Genomic DNA, 26,474 nt, shown 5'->3' with positions numbered 1-26,474 from the left:
AAATTGACTCCTAAATAAATGAAATTTTCGTCGGAATGGACCTTTTCAACGGTTCTGTCAAAATCTTACAGACAACGCTCGATTTGATATTTTAATTATTAAATCTTTTAAAATTTTAAAATTTTAATATTAACATAATTAAATCACAAACAAAAATTAAATTAGCTAATATTTTGATAATTAAATTTATAATTATAAGTTTTATACTTAATGTATTTAATAATATTATACTAGTATATATTTTTTAATTTTGTATTGTTTTAAAGTTAAGAAAAAGAAAGCAAAAGATGATTAGACATAAATAATTGAAAAAGCAAAAGATGATTTGACATAAATAATTGAAAAAGTGATGTGAAAAATATGTTTTCAAGCACTCCGGCTAGAGAATTGAAAAATATTAGAAAGATAAGTGAAAATATCATATGCAGGTATCCCATTATTATAAATGGACAAAATTGCCCTCCAGCGATAAAATTGCTTTGGAGGTATTTTCACCAAAAATCACTATGAATAGTGAAAAAATACCTCTGGCATGATTATAGCAAAATCCAGGAATCAGTAATACTTTTAAAATCCAAGAACTGCTGGTGAAATAAATTCATAATTTAAAAATCATTTATGCAGTTCGCTCTAATTTTAATTCCCAATAACATACGGATCATTCCTTAATTTATTGGAATGGCCTTGAAAATCAAATCACGCTTGCGGTCAAAGCTTTGTCTCCCACTATTAATTTCTTGTACAATTTCTAGAACCTTAAACATGTTAGTATTTCCTTTTTTTTATAATAGATGACATGGAGATGTTCAAAATAAAAATGCATTTAAATCCAGAAATGCAGCCCAAATCTTGGCCCTAGGATTAGATGATCTAATGGTCAATAATTAACCAAAAACACGGAAGGTCATAATTAAGCAATTTTAGGTCATATTATAATATTTGAGTTTAATGTCATGCTAAGATCATTTTAGGTCATGCTTTGTTAGCATGACCTAAAAATTAACTAACTATGACCTAAAAGTGTCATACGTATGATATTGTTCTGCGTTTCTGTATTTAAATCTAGTTTTGCATAGATCAAAACCCATAGATGACATATTTATATAATGACACAGAATTTTAGAATATAACGTTTTATGTATCAAGTGAAGAGAAAATAATATTTACTATATTAGTATATACGAGAGAAAAAAAATTGAAAAAAAATGTGATAATTTTGGTAAAATAAACTAAAAAAAAGTGACAACTATTAGTACGAGACAAATGGCTGCTATTCTCCATCAATATTTTCATTATCACAAATTATTAGCAAAGCCAAAAGTTATAATGCGAGAGTAGTTTCCAGGCATTGCTAGTAATGGAGGAAGTATAAATTTTATTCCCTCACCAACAACACATGTTTGTGGAAAAAAATATAGAGATTCTTCAAAACAAAAAATAATCAACACGAGTCAATTAGATGGACTTATTTTGATGAAATCTCATAATCACGATATTAATCAATGAATCTTGGACAAAAAAAAGCAACCAATCCCCAGCGGTTTACTTTAACTTATTCAAACCACAGTTGACTAATCTTCCAGTTTCTAACCTGTACCATGAGGCGCACTACGCACCCCATTTCCCTTGACATTTTGCCTGCTTCAGTATTCAACAAACAATCAAGTCTTCATCTTTCTCCCAACCCCACTACTTTATAATTTCCGTTGACGGAATACAAAGCAACTCCATTCAAATTCCCCTCGCCCCGCTTTGCTCTCGGCCATCATTCCATCTACGCCCTTCAATCCGCCTTTGCTTCTACCTAAAGCTTCCACTTTTCTTCCCAACTTCGCTTTTTTGGTGAAGCTAGGGTTAGGCTGGTGAAGTAGCGCTGACGATTTTTCTGTTGTTGATGATTTTCTGCAGTTGAAGATGTATAGGTTCAATCAGCTCAATTAATCGCTAGTTTAGTGTTCGATTTGAAAATCTGAGTCGATCTGTTGATTAATTCTATGAGTGTAGCTGCAATTTAGTATGGTGGTGTTATTTATTTGTAATAATTGATTTTGAGACTGGAAATTATGAAGAGGTTGAGGTCCAGTGATGATCTGAAAGATTGGGGAAGAAGAGAAGATGAGGCTGCTCCACAACGTTCATCTTCTTCTTCTTTGCATAGGAGCTCTTACTACAGGTCATCTGATAGTGGGAGGAAGGTCTTGTCCTCGTCAGCATCCAGGTATGATCGGTTAGAAGATGAGAGGGAGAGTTCAAAATCGATTAGGAAACGGCCGGATTATGACTTGGAGGGCTATGATAGGAGGAAGAGCTACGATAGCCATAAAGACGGGAATGGGAATGATAGAGGGATATTGAGCTCATCGCCGAGGGCTGGTTATGGGATGGATCACATGTATCGTTCTCAGAGCCTTTCTGCACCTAGGAGAGACTTTCCCAAGGGGTTTAGGTCTGAGAGGGACAGGCCTAAAAGGGAAGGCATTGGTGCATCGTGGAAAAGATTTAGTAGTGGGAAAGATGCTGATGATGGGGCCCGGAGTGGCAGTGAGGCGAGTAGAGGAACACGAGTAGAATCAAAGGAAGTTAGGAAGGCAAAGTCTCCTCAGGGTTTCAGAGATGCAAGATCTCCAGCCTGGTCTAAGGATTCCGGAAGTGATCGATCAAAGAGTGTTGAATGCAAGAAATCTGTAGAAATGCAAGTGCAGAGTGAAGGACCCAGCAGTGAACGAGAAGAAGGAGAGTTGGAACCTGATCCTCAACCCGATGTGCCTCCCGCGAAGCCAATTATCGAAGGTGAAGCTGCTGATAAGAAGACCTCGCCTGAGAAGCAGCTCCATAATGAACCCCACGCTGAAAATAAAATATCGCAGGACAGGGTGAGTTTCTCATCAGTAGAAAAGGGCAACTTGAGTAAAGTGGACAGTTGTGATGAGCAAGCTGATGGACAATCTAAGGAGGCTGAAGAAGATGTTGTTAGCCAAAATGGCGATTTTCCTGATTGTCGGGATACATCATTCCAAGCGGCGGGGGGAAGTAGAGATGATAGCGATGCAAAAGGAGAACATGGAGGTGGTGACCATGTAAGGGATGATGGAACAGAAGGCTGCTTGGAGGGGGTTGCAGACAGCACATGTGATGCGAAGCTGTCAACTTTACAGGAGCAACAGGAAGACCTGATTGCTAACAATCAAGTCAAAACAGATGATGTTGAAGTGGCAGGAAGTGTACAAGAAACATGCAAAAGTGAGCTGCCTACTACAGAGAAAACAGCCCCAAGTATGATGGACAAGGGCAAAAGTGTTGCTTTATTGCCTTCTGATGGTGTTCTCTTTAAAGAGACTTTGGAGGTTGATACTAAACCAAGGGACCTCACAGAAAGTAGAGACATTGAAATGGAAGGCCTAAGTACCAGGGGCTTCCAGTTTTTCTCAAATGATCCAATTAAAAAGTCAGATCAAGTGGAGCAATCATCACATAGCAAGCCTAACGATGATAAATTGGCTCTTGACCTTTCTCTTAGCTTGCCGAATGTACTATTGCCAATTGGTTCTCAGAGACAAGCTCCGGGTTCTCCTAGCCACACAAAAAGTGTTCAATCATTTGCTAGCTCGTTCCGGACAAATTCTGATGGATTTACAGCATCAATGTCGTTTTCTGGGTCTCAGCAGTTTACTCACAATCCTAGCTGTTCTCTGACTCATAATGAACTTGATTATGAGAAATCTGTTGGTAGCAAGCCACTATTTCAGGGGGTGGATTGGAAAGCCTTGTCTTTAGAAGACGCTACGGATAAGGAGAGCTCTGCTTATCAAGGAATGTCATCAAGAGAAAATGTCTTGCTTCAGCAGTCTCAAGTATCCCAAGGCAACTCCAGTGGACAAGCTGCCCTGCAGAAGATGAGAGTTACTGGAGGAAGCTCCAAGATGCTGATTGGTCTTGAAAGGCAATTAAGTAGTAAACAGTTGTCCGGAGTTCAAGGTTTTGGCAATTATGATCACGGAGCAGAGTATTTGAAGCACAATAGGCAATCTCTGTCAGAGAAAGATTCTGGTAGTTTACATAGGAACAATGGCAGGGATGGTAAAGATCAAGAGCTGGGGATTGGCACTGACCTTGCCGAGTCTATAGTTACCATGATAGTATCTGAAGCAATACCTACAATGGCTCGGAGGTTTAATGACATGAATGCAAAGCACGTGCCATCTATTAAAGAGTTTGCCCGTGATATAATCTCAAACCCAAGTAAGCAGTGGCAGCTGAGTGCTTTGCAGAAGGCATTACAGAAGAGGTCAGACATTACTTTGGACATGCTACTAAATGCAAATCGTACACAATTGGAGATCTTGTTGGCTTTGAAAACAGGGCTTCGTGAATTTGTTCTGCCGAAATATGATATCACATCGTCAGATTTGGCAGAAATATATCTCAATATGCGATGTAGAAATCTCGATTGTCGGAGTCTTCTTCCAGTGGATGAATGTGACTGCAAAATATGTTCGCAGCGGAGTGACTTTTGCAGGGATTGCATGTGTCTTGTGTGTTCAAAGTTTGACATGGCATCTAACACATGTAGTTGGGTCGGTTGTGATGTATGCTTACATTGGTGCCATGCAGATTGTGGGTTACGCAAATCTCATATCAGAAATGGGCGTAGTGCATCCGGTGCTAAAGGCACCACAGAAATGCAGTTCTACTGTGTTGCCTGTGATCATCCTTCTGAGATGTTTGGTTTTGTTAAGGAAGTTTTCCAGAACTTCATCAAAGAATGGACTGCAGAAAATCTTTCTAGAGAACTTGAATATGTGAGAAGAATATTTTATGCCAGTGAGGATGTTAGAGGGAAACAGCTCCATGAAATTGCTGTGCAGATGCTGTCTAGATTGGCTAACAGATCAGATTTTCAGGAGGTTCAGAATCATATAATAAACTTTTTCACTGGTATGTCTGGTCTATCTTCTCATTTGTTTATTAAAAATTCCTTTATGTACTGCATAATCAAATCACATCATGCATTATATTGGAGCTGGGTAAACAATTGCAGAAAGAGCATTTTATGAAATTCGTGTAGTGGGGAAGACCAAGAGTATGATATCCTCTTTTGCTCTAAACTTCTCGAAACATTATTTTTCCATCTGTTATTGTTGGTATTTTGTTGAACAATATCTAAGCCGTAGCATGCAAGTTTTAGTATATTCAGAATTTGGGTGATCAAGAGTAGAGATACCAATGGCGGACGTGGTTTTGTTTGTTAAAACTGGTGCACTGGTTCAGTTGACTTATTTGTCTTTTGCTGTTTTCTTGGGTTCGCGTATGTTCTACAAAGTTACTAGCTGCAAAACGTGATCAGCATCAGTACTCACTATTGATTTCCCCGATTATACATTATCTATTCACATCTAGTTCAGTCATGTTTTTTCAGAGGGACTGTTGCTTGTTTGTACATTTTACAAAATGTTGCAATTATAATATGCTAATTTCTATCACCCAAAGTCCTAAAGCATCTTTCATTCCCATGTAAGTTTGTTTCATGTTTTCAATAGTACTTCAATCTGCTATAATTGTATCTTTTGCTACTACTAGTTGATTTCAGATTTGGCTTCTTCGTTTTAAGCCACTTATTACTTTTGAAACCATATATTTTAACTTGTTATATAAATGTCACAGTTGATCATGGAAGTTTTGAGAGTTTCTTATTTCATGCATCAACATGCCATTTTCACATCTTGGCTTTACCTGAATTTATTTTTAATTGCCTATTAGACGACTTAAATTTGCTTGCGGCTTTGTGTTGTCACAGAATCCAATTTGGAAAGGAGTGGCAACATTGTTGAAACTAGAAAAGAGTCGCAAACAAGAAAACAAGAAGGCAGTAATGGCATTGCTGGGTCCAGCCAAGGAGCTGAGTGGATGAAGCCTGTTTATCCAGAAAAGGCTCCTCTCTTGGGAGATCCTGTCAGTTTACTTCATGACTATGACACCAACAAGAAGGATAAATACACATCGAACATGGATATCCAAAATTTTGCCCAGAAGGAGCCTATGTTTGATGAACTGGATAGCATTGTGAGAATCAAACATGCTGAGGCTAAGATGTTTCAAGCACGCGCAGAAGATGCAAGAAAGGAATCTGAAGCTCTGAAACGTATTTCAGTGAGCAAGAGCGAAAGAATTGAAGAAGAATACACAAGCCGGATCAGCAAACTTCGTTTGGCTGAAGCTGAGGAGATGCGAAAACAGAAGGTGGAAGAGCTCCAGGCTCTTGAAAGAGCATATCATGAATACTTCAGTATGAAAATGAGGATGGAAACGGATATCAAGGATCTCCTGCTGAAGATGGAAGCTACGAGAAGGAACCTCACAACATGATTGACAAGGTTAGTGTTGGATGATGAACTCTCAATGTAGCAGAGAGGGCTCTCGTCTGGTGGCGATTGACTAATGCGTTAGTCGATTTGTAGATGTTTATCAGTCTTGTCTAATGCAGTGTAGTGCTAACTAGAATCTGTACAAAGGGTAGCTAATCTCCCAACATTCTTTGTTATGGAACAGAATGCAGATGGAGTAATCCGCTATCAGTCAAACTTGGTTTCTTAATCCACAATGGTTCCTAAATTGGATTTGTTTTCTTTAAAATATCAGTATTTATAAATTCTTTTATTGATATGTGCATTTCGTATTTGTGGCTTTGAAATTAATTGGCTCATTCTGGCAAGATGCAAATTCAAGGTTAGAGGGATTTCTTTTTGACTAATGTGTCACAAATCCAATGCATGGAGAACAAACTACTAGTCAGGCCATCCACAACGCTGTTCCTATACCGTTCCTTAAACTACTATTTGCGGGCCCTACTGTACTTTTTTACTCCATTCCTTAACTAAGGAACGGAACCTGCAACCCTCCGTTCCTTAGCCGTTCCTTAACCGTTCCTTAAATTACTATTCATTCAATTTCATTTCTTATTTTTATTTCCAACCCAATTCAATTAAAACAAACACACTTTATTAAAAAAACACACAACATTAAAAAAAATTACAACTTAAACTTAAAAAAAATAAAAAACACACAAGTGTGTTGTACATGGTCTCCCGACGATGGGATCGTACGAGACGGTGAGCCAGGCGTTGTACACCGCCTTTGTTTCTTCATTGCTGTACGGATGCCGGCCCAGATCCTCCGGTTCCTCCTCCTGTTCTTCCTCCTCCTCGGCTGCCTCAGACGCAGTCCTGGAGCTTCCACCGCCTCGGCCTCCTCCCTGGGTGGGTTCAACGGGGATATCCTCCTGAATCTGGGACAATCCCTGAGAAGGCCGCGAGGCGGAGGGTCGAGCGTATGCATCCATATCGAAAGTGGGTGGTTGGTACCCACCCGGCGTCGCCGACCCCTAGGTGCCCGGCGTCGACGAACCGGAACCACCAAGTGTGTTGTACATGGTCTCCCAATCGCCGAACGCGTTGAGATCCCACCCACCGGAGCCGCCACCGCCGTAGTTGCCGTCGCCGGACATTTTGTGAAGAGATTGAATATGAAAATTGGAGAGGAAATGAAGTTGATTTAGAAAGAATAGATGTGTAGTTGTGTGTGAAATGAGGATGAATTATGAGTATTTATAGAATAAGAAAATGAAAAAAAATTAAAAAAATTAAAAAACGGTAAAAAAACGGTAATAATACCGTTAATTTTTTTTATAAAATTGAATTTTTTTTAAAAAAATAATTATTGCGTCAGCACGTGACGTCGCCCACTCGCGGGCCGGCGAGTGGGCGTCACGCACGACGCGGGGGAGAGCCACGTCGCCGAAGTGCGTGGCGGGACAGACCGTGCCGCGAGTCGTGCCGTCGGCACCCGGCACGGCATGGGAACGGAACCTCGACGAAACCTTGCTCCGCAACGCGTTCCGCTGCAAAGTCGTTCCGGCGGAACGGCACGCGGAAAGCCGGCTGCCCGCATTGCGGGTGCTCTCATATTAAAAGAATTTCTAAAAGGGAGATAGGGTTTATTAATCATAATAAGAATTCATTTGTGCGAATCCATGTAAAGAACTTTATGTGGGCGTTTGCCTAATGGTCCAGCTCTGTCTCCCTTTTTCTACATATTTTTCTTGTGAGAGAGTCAGTAGTTGTTTCTAAATAAACCAAGGCTACTAAGTGAAAAGTGATACTACCACAAAACAAGGTTATTTTCTTCAACACTGAACCCCCACCACATGATAACTTTTTTTTTTCATAACATGATAAGGTTGATGGCATCAATTATTTCATTCTGTATACACATGAGAATTAATCGTGTATGCCATGCTCTGTATTAGCACATTTTGTTTGTATTCTTTCACTGATGAGTTCCATACTTAATCAGCGATTCAATGTCCCCCGATTCTCAATCACACGGAGCCCTACTCCTATTTGCTACTACCTCCGTCCCATAATAGGAATAATATTTGGTGTGACTTGTGAGCATGAGTTTGAAGAAATGTAAAGAATAAGTTGAAAAAGTTAGTGGAAAATGTAAGTAAAGTGAGTTAGTGGAACTGAAATGTATGACATATTTATCATTTATGGTAAAGTAACAAAACGTGACTCTCATTGTGAGACCTAAGACCTAGGTGGCAGTATCATTTGGGTATTTTAGGATTTGAAAGAGGGCCAAAAATATCGATTGTCGAATTGTAACAGAGGTAATTTTAATTTCTTCACATCATACATTTTTATTGTCTGCAAATTTAAATCGAGATGACATGATTTTTTCATGTGTGCAAATTTAGGTAAATGTTTGAGATAACATGACTATCATTCATTATTTTATTATCATACTTAATTGGATACTTCTAAATAAGTCTATTTTACCTTAGCATCATAATTTTAGCTTCCCTATCGTTTTTCTATGATATTAACCCTTTAATTTCCCATGCCTAAAAAAATTCGTTTTCATTTTGTTAGTGTAATTAATTTTAAATTTAAAAACATAACAGTCGTCTTAAAAATATTACAAGTAATAACATATTTTTTGAACTAAATCTCTAAACTACCTACTATATTTATGCACATTGTTTAGGAGAAGTATTCTAAAAGGTATAGCAAATACTACACATTATCTCGGCATTAAATAATATTACAAATCGAAAATGTTTTGAAGTATATAAAAAATTTACAATCAAATCAACAAGATTTGTTTCAACTATGATTCAATCTTGGCCAATTTTATGTAGAGTGGTTTTATGTTCACTATTTTTATGTCCATGAACTGGAACCCACACTGGTTGGAATTTATGTTGAATATATTGGAGGTCATTCTCCCATAGATTACTTAGTATCATTGCCTTGCCTTTTTTTGTCTCAGGATTACTTATATGCATAGCTGAGCATTTAAAAGTTAGGAATGTAAACAATTCATAGCAATATTATTATTGCAATAATATAAGAGAGATTGGAAACGCGGTTTTGTATTAAAGAAAGTAGGAAAGGAGAAGTTAATAATGCAGTTACAAAATCGGAAAGCAATAGCATGCATTCCTTCTCAACTTCAAACTCCATCAGTTCCCTACACCTTAAGGGGAAGAACCTCAACTTGATCAAGAACAGGCCCACAAAGACTTCCATAATCTTCAACCTTGGTGTGGTAGAACGAGCTGAAGAATGTCAATCTAGTCCGATCCGACACCGCCGTGAATTTGAAGCTGAACGTTTCAAACTTGCCCTTCCCTTCCGATTTGAAGGGCGCCTTCATCACTGCCTTGGCTGCAAACGCCTCTACCATCATCGATCCATGGCACCCGTTCTTGCCATCCCCAACCGAGAACTTGAGGCTGTAGGCCTTGTTCGGGACCGTCCTGATCACTTGAGCAATGGCGCTCTCTCTCCCGGCAACCAGCTCCACAGCAGACTTGCCCGTGGGCACGTTGAAATGGCCCGAGTCTATGAACTTGACAGCCTTGAGCGACTCGATAATCCAGCCCGGGAGGGGCGAGGTCGAGTCCTCCTGCTTCGGCGGGATGAGGACGCCATGGGATGAGTTGAACAGGATGTGAGGCCCCTCCTCGAATCCGCCGTTCCTCACCAAGTTACCTGACATATCAAAAATACACGGAAAAATCTGTCTTCAGACATTAACCTTTCTGCTGCTTAGCCAACTCACGTTAACATCAGTTGGCTCAGTGGTAAAATAGTACCCCCTCCCTCAGTTCCATGTAAATTAAGTCATTTTTCTATTTTGGAAAGTTCTAAGATAAATGAGTCAGTTCTATTTTCGGCAATAGTAATACTCTATTCACCGTCTACTTAATCGCACTATTCTTAATCTCTTTTCTTTGCCCAAAAGACACTATTCTTATTAATTTGAGGAAAAGATGTCAGGTTCGAGTCTGACTGACCTCTAGTGGGGGTGGGGAGGGGGAGGGGCTTGATAGCGACGGCGTCGAGGAGGGGGCCGCAGGCGGGGTCCTCCTGCTTTCCAGGGTTGTGGAAGACAACCTTGACAGAGTTAGAGGTGGCGCGGAAGCCCCAGGCGTAGGTGTCGCCGCCGTTGCTGCTGTAGAGGGTCTGGAGGGGGAGGTCGCCGAACTGGGACGGCACGGACACCCTCAGCACCTCGTCCTGCGCGCACGTCCGCGACGCGCCGAACGTGAGCGCATAGAGGGTGCCGTTCCGGACAGGGACGGTCTGGGAGACGGACGCCTCGTTGCCGAGGCGCACCGCGTGGATGCCGTGGGCCACGTTGAAGAACATACCGCCGGGCTGGGGCCCGCCGGAGATGTACTCAACCAGGCCGCGGATCTCCCATTTGGGGAGGGCGTGCCTGCCCTGCAGCACCGTCTTCTTGATGTCGGTCGCCTTTGGGGCTTCTTCGAAGTTCCCATTGGGAAGCAGCCCTGTTTCAAACACCACACAAATTATACACGAAAATGCGAGATGATTTGGAAAATGCTGAGTAATTTATACACAAAATGAAGCTGAAGGAGGAAGGAAGTTGGAGATACCTTCGAAAGGGGCAAGCGCAGAAACAAGTGAGTAGAGAAAGCAGAGAGAGAGGAAGAGAGTAGTCTTCACCGCCATTTTTATTTCTAGAGTGTAAAAATAACAAGTCTAGGGCAGGGCAGGGCAGGGCAGGGCTTCAGTGGGTAGAGAGGTATTTATAGAGGGAGAGGGCGAGTGTGAAAACAAATCATGTGGGTGTCTAAGAAACCAGTAGAGTAGAGAGTGGGTTCATAAATCAATGACTTTGCATTTCTCCTTAATCAATGCTAATTTCAATAGTAATACCTCGCAATTATTACTACTCTCCGACTCATGTAAATGTTTTCTGCCTGGCAAAACTCTAAATATCGTCTTCTTTTCCTCGCTTTCGTTTTGAAAAGGACAATTCTAGATTAGAAGGAATTTTGTATTACTTGAATACTTCTTACTTTTTTACTCTTTAGTACAACGAACTACTGTCTATCCTAATTCCAAACAAACTCAAATATTTTTTTTTTCTAATACGAGATTTTATATGGTATTTTATTTATTAAATGAAGAGATAATAAAAATAAAAAGAACAAGTAGAAATATAATATGGGATATATAATAAAATATAATATTATGAGTGAGTGAGACAGACAAGTATATATTTTAACTTCAATGCTATTTTTAGCAATTTACATTAAATGACATGTCTCTTCTCTCACACCCTTCTCACCGAAGAGCTTACTTAGTGTAATTCCTTTAAAATTGAATTCGTTTCATTTTCTTTAATTGGAGCATCAACTCGGCTAGTTAGGAAATATATTGATCTAAGGTTATATCCACTAAGGTTATCTCAAGTCATACCTCTAAATACTATCACATCGTATTCCCTTCAATTTTCAACCTTTACAACTCATACCTCTCCATTTAATTTAAAAGTCTTATTTTTTAATTATACATTAATCTATAAAATTGAAATGCATAATAATTTAATTAACAAAATCACTTTATTAAAGTTTGTTAAAAGCACTAGTCCTGCAAATTGAAAAATTAAAAACGAACTTCAGTGATGGAATTTGTTGATGTGTGTCCAAATTTCTTCGAGGGGTAGGCTTGGAGGTGCCCATGAACTTTTTTTTAGCGCATGGAAGCACGTCGACTAGCAAAATCTCGGAGTTCCGAAGGCACACTTTGAATTGCCTTACAATGGTTGAGCAAAACGCTTGCCACGTGTTTCAATTCCATCTCATCCCCCCTCCCTGGACGAAACGAAAGGAGTGCGTTGTGGATGCTATTAGCCCGCACCCAATTAGTACAACAACATGAATAGGATTATTCCAAAACCCGATAAAATAACCCGTTTAATATCCCCAGTATCAAGTACTCGTTCTGAAAATCATAAATTCTTTAAATGGGAAAAAGATAAGTGAAAAAAAAGTACCTAGTTTTTAAACTGAGCTTATTAAGATTATTAATGGAGTTTCTTATCACCATTTTAAAAAATATTTTGGCGTTAAAATTATAGTACTAGTATTTTTTTCATTTAAAAAATAACTACTTCCTCCGTCCATCAATATTAGAGGGGTTTTGATCTGACACGAGTTAAAAAAAATGTACTCTCTTTGTCCCAAGATATGCGAAACACTTCTTTTGGACACGAGATTTAATGAATTGATATTTAAATAGTTAAAGTATGAGAGAGAAAAAATTAGAGAAGTAAAGAAAGAATAAAGTTGAGGATTTTTTGCTAAAAAGGAAAATGACTCACTTATAGTGGGACATCCCAAAAGAAATATGACTCGTTTATCTTAGGACGGAGGGAGTAGTAGAAAGTTGGTTGAAAAGATTAGTGGAAGATGAGTCCTACTTTTATATACTCTCCCGGTCCCAACTATGCCAAAACTTTTGGACACGAATATTGAAAAATTGTGTTAAAAAAGAAATGAATAAAGTACGAAAGATAAAGATAGAGTAAAGTAGGTGATTGAATAAAGTATGAGTAGTTTGATGTTTTATTTTTTGTCAGAAATATAAATGACTCAACTTAATTGAGACATCTAACACAACTCAACTTAGTTGGGATGAATGAAGTATTAGTTTTATGAAGTAATAAAATGTGAGTGTGAAATAAAATTAGTGGAAATGGAATCCATTACTAAAATTAATACTTCGTATAAAGCAAATGAGAAGTTTATCAGTGGATGGACAAAAATGATAAAATGGAAAATTTATTGATGGATGATAGTAACTAATGTGCAATTGTGCATAATGTAAAGCTGCGTAGGCTAGTAAATTATTATTACTACTACTATAAATTATAATTATAAATTGCTTCTCATCGATAATCATGGAAAAATGCCTCAACGGCTCTACCTCTACAAGTGAATAATGGCGCAATCAATGCAGCAATAAACGGGGCGGGGCTGTTGGCCTCATTCACAAATGGGCCTAAACCGGTCTTGAGCAGATACTGGTTTTATTCCACATTGGTAGCTAGCTTCATTTATATTCCTCAACAACCATTTTTTTTTATGTTCATATATATAAATATTTTATATTAGTATTAATTTTCTTTTCACTTTTATTGAATTAACTTAAATGAACAAATTGCTCATCAAAATTATTCATGTACATAATGTAATTGATTTCAGTTCATGATTATTTTATTTTTACTTCTCAGTTCATAAATATCAAATAAGATTGGTTTTGTTACAATTTATATTTATATTGTTTAATATACTGGGTTGTAATTATAAATAATAATTGGTAGAGTAAAATTTTAAGATCAATAAAGATTTTTTATCAGAATTAAATTAATTTGGAAGAAATTGAGAGATATTTTAATAAAAGTTTAAGATATTTTTTATCGGGATTAAATTAATTTGGAAGTATTTGCGAGAGGTTAATTGAAATTTAGTACTATTATTTTTTAGAATTATATATGAAAAGTCTGAAATATTTTTAAATAAGGAACTAAATAGTAGCAAAACAGTTAGAATGGTTTAAAGTGTGGGCCGGACTGTTTTTTGGATACACAAGTGTTGGGCTTAGAAAGAGAAAAGAATGAAATAAATGAGAAAGCCCAACTAATATTCCTAACTTCAAATAAAAAGAGAGAAAAAGAAAAATAATTTTCAAGAATTGAAATGAGCATGCGATGCAGCGTGCGTGTGTAAACGTCGACCATGAAGTGAAGGAGTCAAGGAAGCCAAGCTGCCATCACAACTCACAAGCCTGATAGTTGTTTGCATATGATATGATGTCTCAATTTCGACCACATAATATTGTTAATCCTTATTAAGTTTGTTGTTAGGATTTGGTATATAGCTCACCTCCTTACACTGGGTGTCAGAAACTGATTACAAATATAAGAACGATGGGGCATAATACAACTAATGAAAAAAGCTAACAGAAATAACTACACTGACTTGAAATAAATAACTGATTTGCAAATAAACCTAGACATCCTATCGGACAATGTTCTCAATGTACTCGGACATGTATTGGTGTATGGGTTAAGGGTGTCACCTACGGATCATAAATTAGGTCTGGCCGGGCCAACCTACTGGACTCCTCCTCAGAACGCCCGAGCCGGCATTTCTTAGTGTGGAAACCCCCGGCCGGGCAAACCTTCTGCCTCGACTCGTTCCATTCATTTTCTGCTCGTTTGAACCTGTTTTCACTACAAAACTTCGACAAACTAATTAATATACCTAATTAGTGTGTGTGTGGTGAAAATCTTACTCTAAACACCTTAAATCATCAAAACACGAGTTAATCACCCATAAAACAATCCTAAACTATGAGTTTGTCAATCCTAAATGAGGCAAAACTATTTCATCTTTGAAGACGATGCGCCTGAACTGAGAGCATTATCAAGACGTATCTCTTCTTGCGGAAAGATACATTACTCGATTAAGCTTTTGTTAACGGTTCTAGTTCCATTTGAGATTATGTAATTTTAATTTTTCGGTGTACCCTTTCATCTTTATTTGAGTTGCATCATGCTCGACAAATGTTTATGCACCCGACTCCAAACAACCCCAACAATTACAATACTAACTTTTGATAAAAGGCAATTGGCAGAGATACATTCAATATTGTGTTGTACTCCTTCCGTCCCATTGAAGATGACCCACTTTCCTTTTTTATTTGTCCCAACCAAGTTGACTCGTTACCAGAAATGGAAACACTTTTATCTCTACTTTATTCTTTCATACTTTACTCAAGGAAGGGGTCATTTTCCTTGTGACGGAAGGAGTACTATAAAAATATGAAAGGAACGGGGTCGCACGCTTGTCGTAGGCACGTGTCCCTTCCTATTCAACAATATTTATAAGTTCCCAATTTCCAAAATACTATTAATTAGCATATGGTAAGTTAGGGTGTCGAACCCACGAGGAACGGTAGCATCCGTTATGTATTTCCACACTTAGAAAGGTTTTGAGGATGCCGCCACGCTCTAAATTGGGGGTGGGAACTAAACTACGAAATGCAAATAACACTTAAGCTAAGATTGAGAACTAAAAGGGAAAATAACATGCAAATGAAAGAAGGCATTTAAACTGGAATGTAAACTGGGCAAGCTAATAAACTGGACAGCTTAGCAGAGAAATAGAGCAGTAGCGAGAAATTTTTGCACTTGACGAAAATAAAAACAAAGCAACAACATGCATGAATACTCCTAAGTTCAGATAGCAGAAGTGACTTGGTTAAAAGCTAAGGAAAATAAACTAAGTGTTAGCTATTAAACAAAGTCTAGAAACTAGGATTGTGACTCTTAAAAGTGGCTAAACTAATTAACTCCTAAAAGCTAAACTAAATCACATGTAAATGGAAGGTGGAGTGCAGAAATTAACTAAGCTAAATGGCTGCCAAAAGTGAAATAAAAGCATGTACTTGTTGTCTCCCAACTTCTATTACCCAAGGTGTAAAACCATTGGATAAAAACCTACAACTAATGGTCCTTTCACTTAACTTCTAAAAGCTGATATCTCCCCTAAATCCACACTATAAGGCACGAAAATTAAGTGAGAGGAATGACTAATTGGCTTCCACACAACTAACTAAGCAAGAGGAACACAAAATCAACAAGTAAACTAGCTAATCATGCATTGAAAACACCAAATTAAAAGCTGAAACTTAAAGACTCATTAAGGAAGATAAAGAAAGCTTAAGAACACATAAACATGGTGAAAGAACACTCAAGAACCGAGCTCATCAAACTCATGCAAAATCATACAAAAATCACACTCGACGAGGTGCCGAAAACACACAACACATGGCTGATTGTTTTGAGACTTTTCTAACTCCTTCTCCACATTTTTTAACCATAAACTAACTAAGAAAAAGCTTGAGAAACTGATTTAAAAGCTTGGAAAGAAATTTTAACTAAACAAGAACATAACCAACACTAGAACTAAACAGCAAGCTAAAACCGGAAATCAAACAAGAACTAAACTTTAAAACACATTAAACACAAACACTTAGAGAAATTACTACTTTAAATGAGCTTTTAAAACAAGAACAACAACAATAACTAAGAGTAAGAAAGATGCAAAAGAACTACAAAGGTTAAGAACAAGCAACTAGAGAAAATAAACACTACTACTAAATTACTACTACTTCAACCCATGATTAACAATGATCTTGGCAGCCTTGAATTTGAAATCTCTCTTCTTAAGGAAGAGAGAAAAGTTTCCTAGAGAGAGAATTTACTAAAACTAAACTAAACTAAGTGATCAAGTGGTAAGTGGTTCTTGGAAAGTTAAGTACTTTTAATACATATATCCAATAAAAGATATTTCCCCTCCCTTTTTACTCCCCAAGGACTGATATGGGCGTGTGTAGCAAGTGGGATTTGTCCTTGATAAGTGTGTGGAAGTGGCTTTAATCATTTTCCCGTCAGGTTCAAACTGGCCAGTCCAACAACTTGGGCAGTTTGAGTCTTCTTTTCCTTCTTCCTTCACTTTCTTCCATCTCTTCTCATTTTGCCCTCTTTCTTGCATGTTTTCCTTTTCATGCCTTCATTAAGTAGCTTCCGAACTTAATGATCCATTCCCTGCCAAAATAGCATCTTCTCATGCAAATATTCAACTAATAAGTGCGAAAAGTGATCAAATCCGAGTGACGAAAACTAGCCTATCAAAATACATCTTCATTCATACATAAAGTACGCAATCTCTTATGGAAATCTCTAACTGACTGAGCATGGGGTAATTACATGTTTCATACAAAATGTTTTACCTTTGTTTCAATTTAGTACAAAAAGGTATTAAGTTTACATATTTCATACAAAAAGTTACATTAGTGTTTTAAATTAATACATTCTGTTAAGTCTCCACTAACACCGTTACTTCCAATTACATCATACATACAAAAAGTGTCATCAATGTTTCAAATTGTACAAAAAGTTTTAAATTAAAACTTTCCATTAATGATTTCAAACACAATTATTTTTATTACTCACAAAAATGAAAAGCACATAGAAAAAAAATCATCACTCTTCACCATCAAACTAGCGAATTGCATTTTATTGTCGAAGTTTTCTCATGTAACAATGGAGAATACAATTAAAAAGATATTGAATCTTTTTCGTAAAAATTAAATATTGACTTATTGACTATTTGAAGCTCAAATTAGCCATTTTGTAAAGATGGAATATGGACTTATTTTATACTGTGTTCTAGAAAGAATAGGAGTATAATAAAAAAAATAGAGTATATTGAGACATAATTTTTTTAACCACGATCAATTGCTGGAAGAATTGATATTGACTGTTATTTTTTTAGTGATTAATTGTATTAAATCTTTAATTATTATTTTATTATGATGATAAGTTGGACAAATTATAAACTAACTAACGATGTTTAAAATATTTAATGGAATGTATTAAATTAAAACACTAATGGAACTTTTGTATGAAATATGAAAAGTTAATACTTTTCGTACTAAATTGAAACAAAAGTAAAACATTTTGTATGAAAATGTAACCATCAGCGTCACACTTTCTCAACCCTCGCCTCACCATATTTAAAGGTAAAATTAGTTCATCATCTTGCTATGTACCTCATTCTTGTTGTGGTTGTATAAAATGAAACTTAAGAGTACCCACTATGGGATAGCCGCAGCTATAGCCCCCGCCGGGGCGATCTCGGGGCTATTATAGTGGGGGCGACTTCCGTCCCGAGGCGGACGAAAAATTTGGGGCGGACGGTCATGCGGCATCTTCGGGGCGAGGACGCGCCGGTCCGGGGCGGACGCGGCGATTAGGCGGGGCTATCCATAGTGGGGCGGCGGTCGGTGCGCCGGCCGCCCCCTTGAATTTTTTTTTATAATTTTCGACATTTTTTTAGAGAGGAAGGGAGAAGGAAGAAGGAATTTTTTTTAATACACGTTTTTTGTTATAATTGCTTATAATTGATTATAAAATTTCGGGGCTATTGGAAGTGTCCGCTTATAGTGGCGAAAACTTTTTTTGGACGCGAACAAAAAAACTGGGGCTATGGACAAAAAAAGGGCTGGTCTATTAGGGACGTCCGCCTAATAGTGGATACCCTAAGAACAAAAAAAAGAGGTGGATCCATTATTTTAACTAAATATAGCCGGCGGATCGAAAGCACGTGATCAGCTGACGTGGCGGCCACACTGAACCACTGACACTGTCTCTGTCGCTACACTCCAAATCTTGACACTTCCCACCTTTTGTTTTCTCTGGATGCATTGCCTGCCCCTTTCTCTCTCTCTCTCTCGCCATACAAATTCATTGCAATTTCTTTTCCTTTTTATTTGTTTCCCTTTCTGATCAGACTTTCACTTCAAAGAATCTCCTGCAGTTTTGGGCGTGAGGTCATTACCATTCCTGCATTTATCATTTATAGTGAATTACGCTGTGTTCATCATCCGGAAATTTTCTCGATTCACGTCTCAGATCTTCCAGATTCCCCTCCGGAGTTGTGATTAACCATGTCCAAGGCGGGAACACTGGATCTGGCATCTGGCGTCGGCGGAAAGATCCAAAAAGATGATGTTCTCTCCGCTGTGGACAAGTAACCTTTTAACCCTCATCTCTCTAATGTTGTATCTTCAGATTGGCTGATTGGTCAAGTTGAATCGGTGACATTAACACGATTTCCATTGTTATCAATTATGAAGCATAACAATTGTTCCTTTGTTAATTGATTCTGTAGTCGCCACGAGTCTGGTTTCAAGGCATTGCCGTCTCTCTGTTAATTCTGAACCATAACAACTGTCTTCTTTCAATCAATCTCATGGCATTCGCATTGGCATAGTTGGAAAAAAACCGGCCATCTGCCTTTTTTTTTGCTCAATTTTATTTATTCTCTTTTTGACCTGGTTGTTATTAGTGAATGAATCTGAATGTGTGGTGGATCTGATTATTGATATTGAGTGGAATGCCACATCTTGACAGGTGGTAAACTGGGCCCATTTGCCTGGACTTTCACTCTCAACTTTGTGGTGTTGAATTTTCTATACGAAATAGTGAGAATGATGGCGGTCTATTCTACTTAAAAAGTTTAGTGAACCAATATTTTAAATTTTATACATTAATTACTGTAGTAAAACTGTTGACAATCCAACGAAGATTGGAAAATTTAGGCCCTTTGCTTGGTTCAATCTGTACCGGAGTTTTCACAAATCCGAGATGTTCGCTTTGTGTGTTGCACGCGTGTGTTTAACCGGAGAGCTAGAAGTTTTTTTCCTTGTCTTCTTTTGGCACTGGAGATGCCATTGACCTGAAAGATGTCTTGCTTGATTTAATAGTTAATACCGAACTATCAATCAGTAACATACCATTTTCCGTGTTCAAGGCGAAAATGTTGTATTAACCTGTATGGTATGGACATGATGCTTGCTGTCCCAAAGCTTTTCTTGTGATTCTAAGAAACTGTTCTGTATCACTTTTAGCTAAATTTATTAAAATGATTCTAACCATTCAGTGATAAAATTTTGTATTTTATGGAAAACAAAAGTTATGATTTGTTTTATGGACTTCAACTAGTATGTATGCATAGTTATTACTTTAGAAAGAGTGACTAATGAACTTGTTATTTCAGACTCTTCTGATTCGTTATTGTTTTCCTGTTCCATTGAATTTTCTTGTCTTTGTAGACCACCGGTTTTTAATTGGTTTTGTCATTCTACTATCATTATCTTTATATTCATATGTTATTCATTTCTTCGTAAATCAGGTACGAGAAGTATCATGTTTGCTATGGAGGTGACCAGGAAGATAGAAAAGCCAACTACACTGACATGGTAAGATTTCTTATTTGTCACACTGGCTTTCACTTTTGCAGTACTTATTAAGCATCACTGACTTTTAGATGACAGTTATGGTTACAGAATTAGGGAGACCACGGTCTGTTGCATCTGTGCCCACTCTGTTTTTCACTAAGTCTACTTTTGTGAGATAAATGGTTTCATCTCCTTGTGTTAATTGAGAGCCTAAAGAAAGACTTCAAATTTCTGAGCTGTTTACTTTGCAAAGCAATTTATTCTCAGGAGATAAAACAAACTAGTTATATCGACCTTTTAATATTTGCATTGGATCTCAAAGCTTGCAAATTAGTGAGAGTGCTAAAGACATTGGCTGTTATTGCAGAAGTCAATGGTGTTAGATGCTTTATAGTTTAGTTTTTTATGTTTTCTGAAAGTATTGTAACACCCAAAAATCGTTTTCTTATCTTTTGTGGTAAAGGGTTATGTCCTTTGTTTATAGACAATAGTTTTGTCCATTCCTCTTGTAGAAGATTGTCTAGATGGGCCTCCTTTTAAAAAATGTAAAGTCTTGTCCCCTTTAGTTATGATGCTGATTAATGGCGTTAACATTATAGTATGTGTCATGGTACGTAATTTGAGCTAAATTATTACTTGCAATTTGCAAAAATGACCTTGCCATTAATTTCCCAGGTCAATAAGTACTATGATCTGGTCACAAGTTTCTATGAGTATGGATGGGGAGAATCATTCCATTTTGCACCCAGGTAAATGATTTGCTGTGTCATAATTACTTTTCTCAACAAGAGAAATCTTCAGTACTCCATACCTTGGCTTAAAATTATGAAGTATACAGGAAACTACTGAATGGTCCAATTCCTTGTATCCTGTGATTCCTAACTATGCAGTTCCAATATCTGGAACCCATCGCTAGTGGTAGATGCAAGTCAAACACTACATTTAAACCTGTTAATTTGATCTTTTCTTGTCAGGCCAAGAATGTTTAGATTCTTTGAATTGCAGCTTGTAACAATCACTGAATCTGGTTAATGTAATATCCTACAGGTGGAAAGGCGAATCTCTTCAAGAGAGCATCAAACGGCATGAACACTTCCTTGCTTTACAACTTGGGCTGAAACCAGGACAAAAGGTGTTTTTAGCTTCTTTTCTGAGCCAAAATGGACCTACATTTCTTTGCTTTGAATAACTGTGGAGTTTTGTTCATGTCTTCTAGGTATTGGACGTGGGATGTGGAATTGGTGGACCATTAAGAGAAATCGCTCGCTTTAGGTGATATGAGAAATCAATAATTTCTATTTTTCGTTATTGTCAACTCTGTTTTCGTTTGATAAGCCAGTTTTTCCCTACATCTTTTAGTTTATATTGAGCAATTGAGATGATATGAACAGTTTCAGATTTTTAATCCAAAATTTTCATTTCCCCCTCAAATATGGTTTTGCAGCCATTGTGTTTTTTTGTTTTCTATCCATGTAGTGGTGCCAGAAGTAGCTTAACTGACAATCATTTCCGTGTATATAATAAGTATGTGATTCTGTATTTTTCTATATGATCATGATGAAGATCGAGATCTAGTTAGTATTTGCACTTTAGTTAGGCGTTGCGCACTTGACCCCTACTTATCTGTGAGTATCACTGCTGCTTAACCACTTGCTTCATATTAACATCTTGCAGCAAGACATCAATCACTGGTCTCAATAACAATGAATACCAGATATCTAGGGGAAAGGTATGTGTCTAATCCTATGTTGACAGAAATGTGTAATTATATGTGGATAACTGCATTTGTTCCACTACTATGATTCCATGATTTTGTGTTGGAGCACCTTTCTGCTAGTTATATGTAGATTGATCTCATATTATCATCATCTCCTATGGACATCTCTAAATTAGAACTTCCTTTTTAATGTTTTCTCTCTTCCCGAGGTCTCAATTTGCATATTTCGCAATTGTATATTGGTATAGGTGCTAAACCGGATTGCTGGACTGGACAAGACTTGTGACTTTGTGAAAGTCAGTAAAGTTGCACTTAAAATCTTAATCAATACTTATCTTGATTTTCTTATACTCACCTAATAATTCTGTTTACAATACAGGCAGATTTCATGAAGATGCCAATCCCTGACAATAGCTATGATGCAGTGTATGCAATTGAAGCGACTTGCCATGCCCCAGATGCAGTATGAAACTTAAACCCTTCTGAATTTGCGCTTGATGTGCTAACCTTTTGGATATGAATATTCCATTATTCTTACTGAGGAATTCCTTGACTTGCTACCTTCCTCCAGGTTGGCTGCTATAAGGAGATATACAGGGTACTCAAACCTGGCCAGTGTTTTGCTGCATACGAGTGGTGCATGACTGATGCTTACGATCCTAATAATAAAGAACATCAGAAGATTAAGGTGATCACTAGTTGTAGAAATGCCTCCCTAACATACGCTCCATCACAATTCCCTTGGTTCATTCTAAAATTCTCTCTGTACAGGCTGAAATCGAACTAGGTAATGGCCTCCCTGACATAAGGTTGACAAGCCAATGCCTTGAAGCTGTCAAGAAAGCTGGTTTTGAGGTATATATCAAACTTTTGACGCACCAACTAACTCTACTGGTTTAACCCATAAATTTAAATATGATAATTGAATATATCTTTGTTCCAAAGGTTGTGTGGGAGAAAGATCTTGCAGTGGACTCACCTGTTCCATGGTACTTGCCCATAGATGCAAGCTACTTCTCTCTCAGCACTTTCCGCCTAACGGCACTTGGACGTTTCTGTACGAGAAATCTGGTAATATTTCCATTACTCCACACTAATGCACCATAGCCTGTTCTCATCTTATATAACGTGCTGTCGTTTTGAAGAAGGTTCCTCTTTGATATTTGTCTGTTCAGGTGGCTGCTCTGGAAAAAGTTGGAGTTGCCCCTAAAGGAAGCCAACGGGTTCAAGCTTTCTTGGAGAAGGCTGCAGAAGGACTTGTTGATGGGGGAAGGTAAGAATACCATCCTTTACTAAGTTTCATAAGGTAGAGTTATAAAACATACTCCCTCCGTTCCCTCATAGTTGAGGCAAAACTTTTTTCGGCACGGAGTTTAAAAATGGATGTCGAGTGTGTTAAATAAATTGATAAAAAAAAAGTATAAGAAAGAGAATAAAGTAGAGAGTGAATAAAGTAGATAGAATAAAGTAAGAGAGTGAAGTAAGAAAGAGAAAAAGTTACTATATATCAGGGACGGATCTAGCTACTAGTTAGCATGGGCAAATGCCCCACCTCAAATTTCATCACATATACATAAACTATACATGTAAAATATATTTGTTTTAATTTCTTACTAATTGCCCCTCTTTAAATCTCTTAAATTTTGTGAATACATATTTTTGCCCCTCTTCATATAAATTCTTGGATCCGTCCCTGCTATATATGGAAATGACTCAACTATGAAGGAACTTCCAAAATAGAAAAATGACTCAACTATGAGTAGTATTATTGAGTAGTTAAAGGATTAGACGATGAAATAAGTTCAAAATGAATCAATCCATCAAAATAAACAATATTACCTCCCCCCTCTCTATAGATATCCAAAGTGTCAATTTCTGTTTTCCTGCATGGTAAGAGAAGAAAGCAACACATTTAGAGTGGCACCTCAAAATCTCAAACACTAATTATATATGGAAGCTTGATTGCCGTGATTTTACCTCTCTCTGTTTTCATATTTCCTCCTCTGATGCCTGACACAAGCCTTCATCTTCAGGAAAGAGATTTTCACATCTATGTACTTCTTCTTAGCTCGCAAGCCCCTCACGGAGGCTGAGTAAATCTGCTGGTGATGGTAGGTGTGTGCTATTTGCCTCACCAGTTAAATTTGGTGGATTCGAGAGACTGCTAAACTGGTTTGTTTTATTGTAGTGTTAACTACAAATCTAGTTAGGTTTTGACAAACTGCTGTGTTTTTTGGGTTCGCTTTCATCACTCTGATTTAGTAGAAGGTTTCAAAACTGCAACAATGTCTACTAACTTATGGTGAATTCGTGTAGATATGTATATAATAGGCTCGCATTTCCATCACAATCAACACAGAATAGTTAATGAAATATTAGGGAGTGGTAAAGGGTGCTGAGAATTTAGTCTCAGCGGCGGACTAGGATACGGGGGTATAAATAATGAAACCCGTGACATCCTCACCGTTGCCACTGGCCGCGGCTGCCACATTGTGGTGGCGGGTGGTAGTGCACAGTGAGATTGAAAAGGGAAATAGCAAATTCTTAATGTGCAAGGTTTTTGGATTCTATTTTTGCTTATAAATTACTATTGGAGGATAGAGAAATTCACTTATAAATTCACTTTTGTTCATCAGATGTTATACAGATATATAACAAATTTCAACAGGATAATGAAACGTTGAATAAGAAAAAGTAAAATAGGAAGATACCAAATTGCTTCCTTGAGTGATATTTTCCCTTGTCATGCAAAAGATTTGATGCTATGCTTCTTTGATTTCTGGTGAATAAATTATAACACACGCTCACTCACCTAAATTATTGATGATGATGCTTTAACTACTAAATATTATAAAAGGGAGAGAATTGAGAAAAGGGTTTTTGTCATGCATTTCTAGTTAGACTACCAAATACCAATAGTAATAGTATAGTGGTACGCGTGATACACAAGTATCAGATTTGAATAGGAGATAGATAAAATCAAAATGAGTCTTGTTTTTCCTATCGTCACTTATTGTGGGGGTTAGAGTTACATCTTTAAAATAGTACCTCCTCTGTCTGTATTGTATGTAGTAGAGATACTCCCTCCTTCCATAGTAGTAGAATCATTTTTTCTATTTCGGAATGTTCCATCATAGTAGAGTCTTTTTCCTATTTAGCAAAAAGTTACACTTTTTTCCTCACTTACTTTATTCCCTCTCTTATTTTATTCTCTCTACTTTTCTCTCTTTCCTACTTTATTATCTCTACACTTAATGTATCTAATATCTCTTTCTTAATCTTCGTGCCGAAAAGAAGTGACTCTACTACTGATGGAATGGAAGGAGAATTTCTTTTGAGCACGAAATTTAATGAGTTAAGAATAGAGAAGGAAAATGACTCAATTACAGAAGAGTGGTGGAGGTAATAGATAGTAAATACACCACATATCATACTTATATAGTCCCTGCACGTCCTTGCACATGTTGGTCAGAATGCACATCGGACTTCTACATGCAAAGACAAAGAGATCCATATCAGTTTGAGTCTACTTTGATACTAAGTAGAAAATTGTGATTCGCTCCATTAAACACTACTCTAGGCAGCCTAAATTTTATGGAGTACTATAAAATAAGACTATCATAATATGTGTAGATTTGTGTGTATAGCATCTACTCTGAGTACTATAAGAACCAAGTAGTTTATGGAGTATTATTATTTTCTTCATTGATCTGTAAACATCACGATACAAATGAAATAAAGCATATTAAACCAACATAAAGTTGAAACTTGAAGATACATAATCAATGGGATTATTGAAAAGCATAATTAATAAAGTGATTAGTAATGCAAAAGCACAATGTCGATCTCAACACTAGCCGCCCCCGTTGTGAAATTGAGATAGTAGACTTTGGTGGTGGCCACCCCACGCGCCAACCGGAAAACGCCGCTGCCCCCGAGCACCGCGGCCTCGCAAGAGCGGCTGGAGAGCGGGCAGCTGCCCATGACCGCGAGGGTGCTGCCGTTGAACTCCTCGTTGGTGAAGACAAAGGTGAAGGGGTCGAAGGAGGAGATCTCTTGCAGCGATGCAGCGGCCGAGATCCCCTGCGCGTACCCCAGACGCTCCGACGACCTCTCCGGCCCCACCGTCACGGGGTCATCCCTCGTGTCGAGGAGGCCGAAGAGCGTAGGGGAGGCGTCGGTGGTGGCGGCTTTGGCGATGGTGACGGCTGTTGTGCCGTGGAGGTGGTGGCAGAAGAAGTGGAGTTTGCTCAGCTTTTCTTGCCGGAGATTCATGGCCCATTCTCCTACGCCTTTCGGGCTTTGATCTATTGCCATGGCTACTATCATCCATTTCCAAAACACTAGTACTACTACAAAAATATTAACTTTCCATGCCATGGTGTGTCGTATTTATTTGTTGAACTAATCAATTTGGAAATTCTCAAGTATACTTATATACTGTGGAACTTTTGATTTTCAATTAGTAATGAATGTTAATTAATATTATATAGTAATTCTTTCGTCTCATTCAAGATGTCTAATTTCTTGAATGACATTAGATTTTAAGTGGTGTAGCACTGAAAAGA

At 37.7% G+C, this 26,474-nt stretch overlaps 4 protein-coding genes and 1 long non-coding RNA gene across 6 annotated transcripts; 2 read left to right on the top strand and 3 right to left on the bottom strand.

The window, feature by feature from the left end:
- Positions 1-1,607: 1,607 nt before the first annotated feature.
- On the top strand, positions 1,608-6,609 carry LOC121805554 (protein OBERON 4-like). Its single transcript, XM_042205455.1, has 2 exons — positions 1,608-4,935; positions 5,795-6,609. Exons 1-2 carry the CDS (start codon positions 2,064-2,066, stop codon positions 6,361-6,363), a joined length of 3,441 nt encoding a protein of 1,146 aa, XP_042061389.1. The 5' UTR covers positions 1,608-2,063; the 3' UTR covers positions 6,364-6,609.
- Positions 6,610-9,415: 2,806 nt separating this feature from the next.
- LOC121802473 lies at positions 9,416-11,139 on the bottom strand. Its single transcript, XM_042202151.1, has 3 exons — positions 10,967-11,139; positions 10,361-10,858; positions 9,416-10,055 (listed from the first exon to the last, which is right to left on the bottom strand). Exons 1-3 carry the CDS (start codon positions 11,040-11,042, stop codon positions 9,532-9,534), a joined length of 1,098 nt encoding a protein of 365 aa, XP_042058085.1. The 5' UTR covers positions 11,043-11,139; the 3' UTR covers positions 9,416-9,531.
- Positions 11,140-18,635: 7,496 nt separating this feature from the next.
- LOC121805340 (cycloartenol-C-24-methyltransferase-like) lies at positions 18,636-24,189 on the top strand. Of its 2 annotated transcripts, none has more exons than XM_042205148.1 (14): positions 18,636-18,779; positions 18,871-18,979; positions 20,144-20,210; positions 20,865-20,938; positions 21,237-21,321; positions 21,406-21,461; positions 21,864-21,918; positions 22,155-22,202; positions 22,286-22,369; positions 22,478-22,594; positions 22,678-22,761; positions 22,852-22,977; positions 23,082-23,179; positions 23,940-24,189. In XM_042205148.1, the coding sequence occupies exons 2-14, from the start codon at positions 18,897-18,899 to the stop codon at positions 24,001-24,003; spliced, it is 1,041 nt and encodes a 346-aa protein (XP_042061082.1). In that variant the 5' UTR covers positions 18,636-18,779; positions 18,871-18,896; the 3' UTR covers positions 24,004-24,189. The 2 variants fall into 2 exon arrangements, with proteins under 2 accessions (XP_042061082.1, XP_042061081.1); XM_042205147.1 differs by having other exon boundaries at positions 18,862-18,979.
- LOC121805341 lies at positions 23,697-24,017 on the bottom strand. The gene is made up of 2 exons (XR_006051454.1): positions 23,884-24,017; positions 23,697-23,789 (listed from the first exon to the last, which is right to left on the bottom strand). It is a non-coding gene; the product is annotated as an uncharacterized LOC121805341 (long non-coding RNA).
- A 1,467-nt stretch (positions 24,190-25,656) lies between the features above and the next one.
- Positions 25,657-26,278, bottom strand: LOC121803537 (dirigent protein 21-like). Its single transcript, XM_042203173.1, has one exon. The coding sequence runs from the start codon at positions 26,233-26,235 to the stop codon at positions 25,726-25,728; it is 510 nt and encodes a 169-aa protein (XP_042059107.1). The 5' UTR covers positions 26,236-26,278; the 3' UTR covers positions 25,657-25,725.
- Between the last annotated feature and the right edge of the window lie 196 nt (positions 26,279-26,474).

Source organism: Salvia splendens, chromosome 5, assembly GCF_004379255.2.
Source record: "Salvia splendens isolate huo1 chromosome 5, SspV2, whole genome shotgun sequence".
NCBI lineage: Eukaryota > Viridiplantae > Streptophyta > Magnoliopsida > Lamiales > Lamiaceae > Salvia > Salvia splendens.
This window is presented reverse-complemented; position numbering and strand designations above follow the sequence as displayed.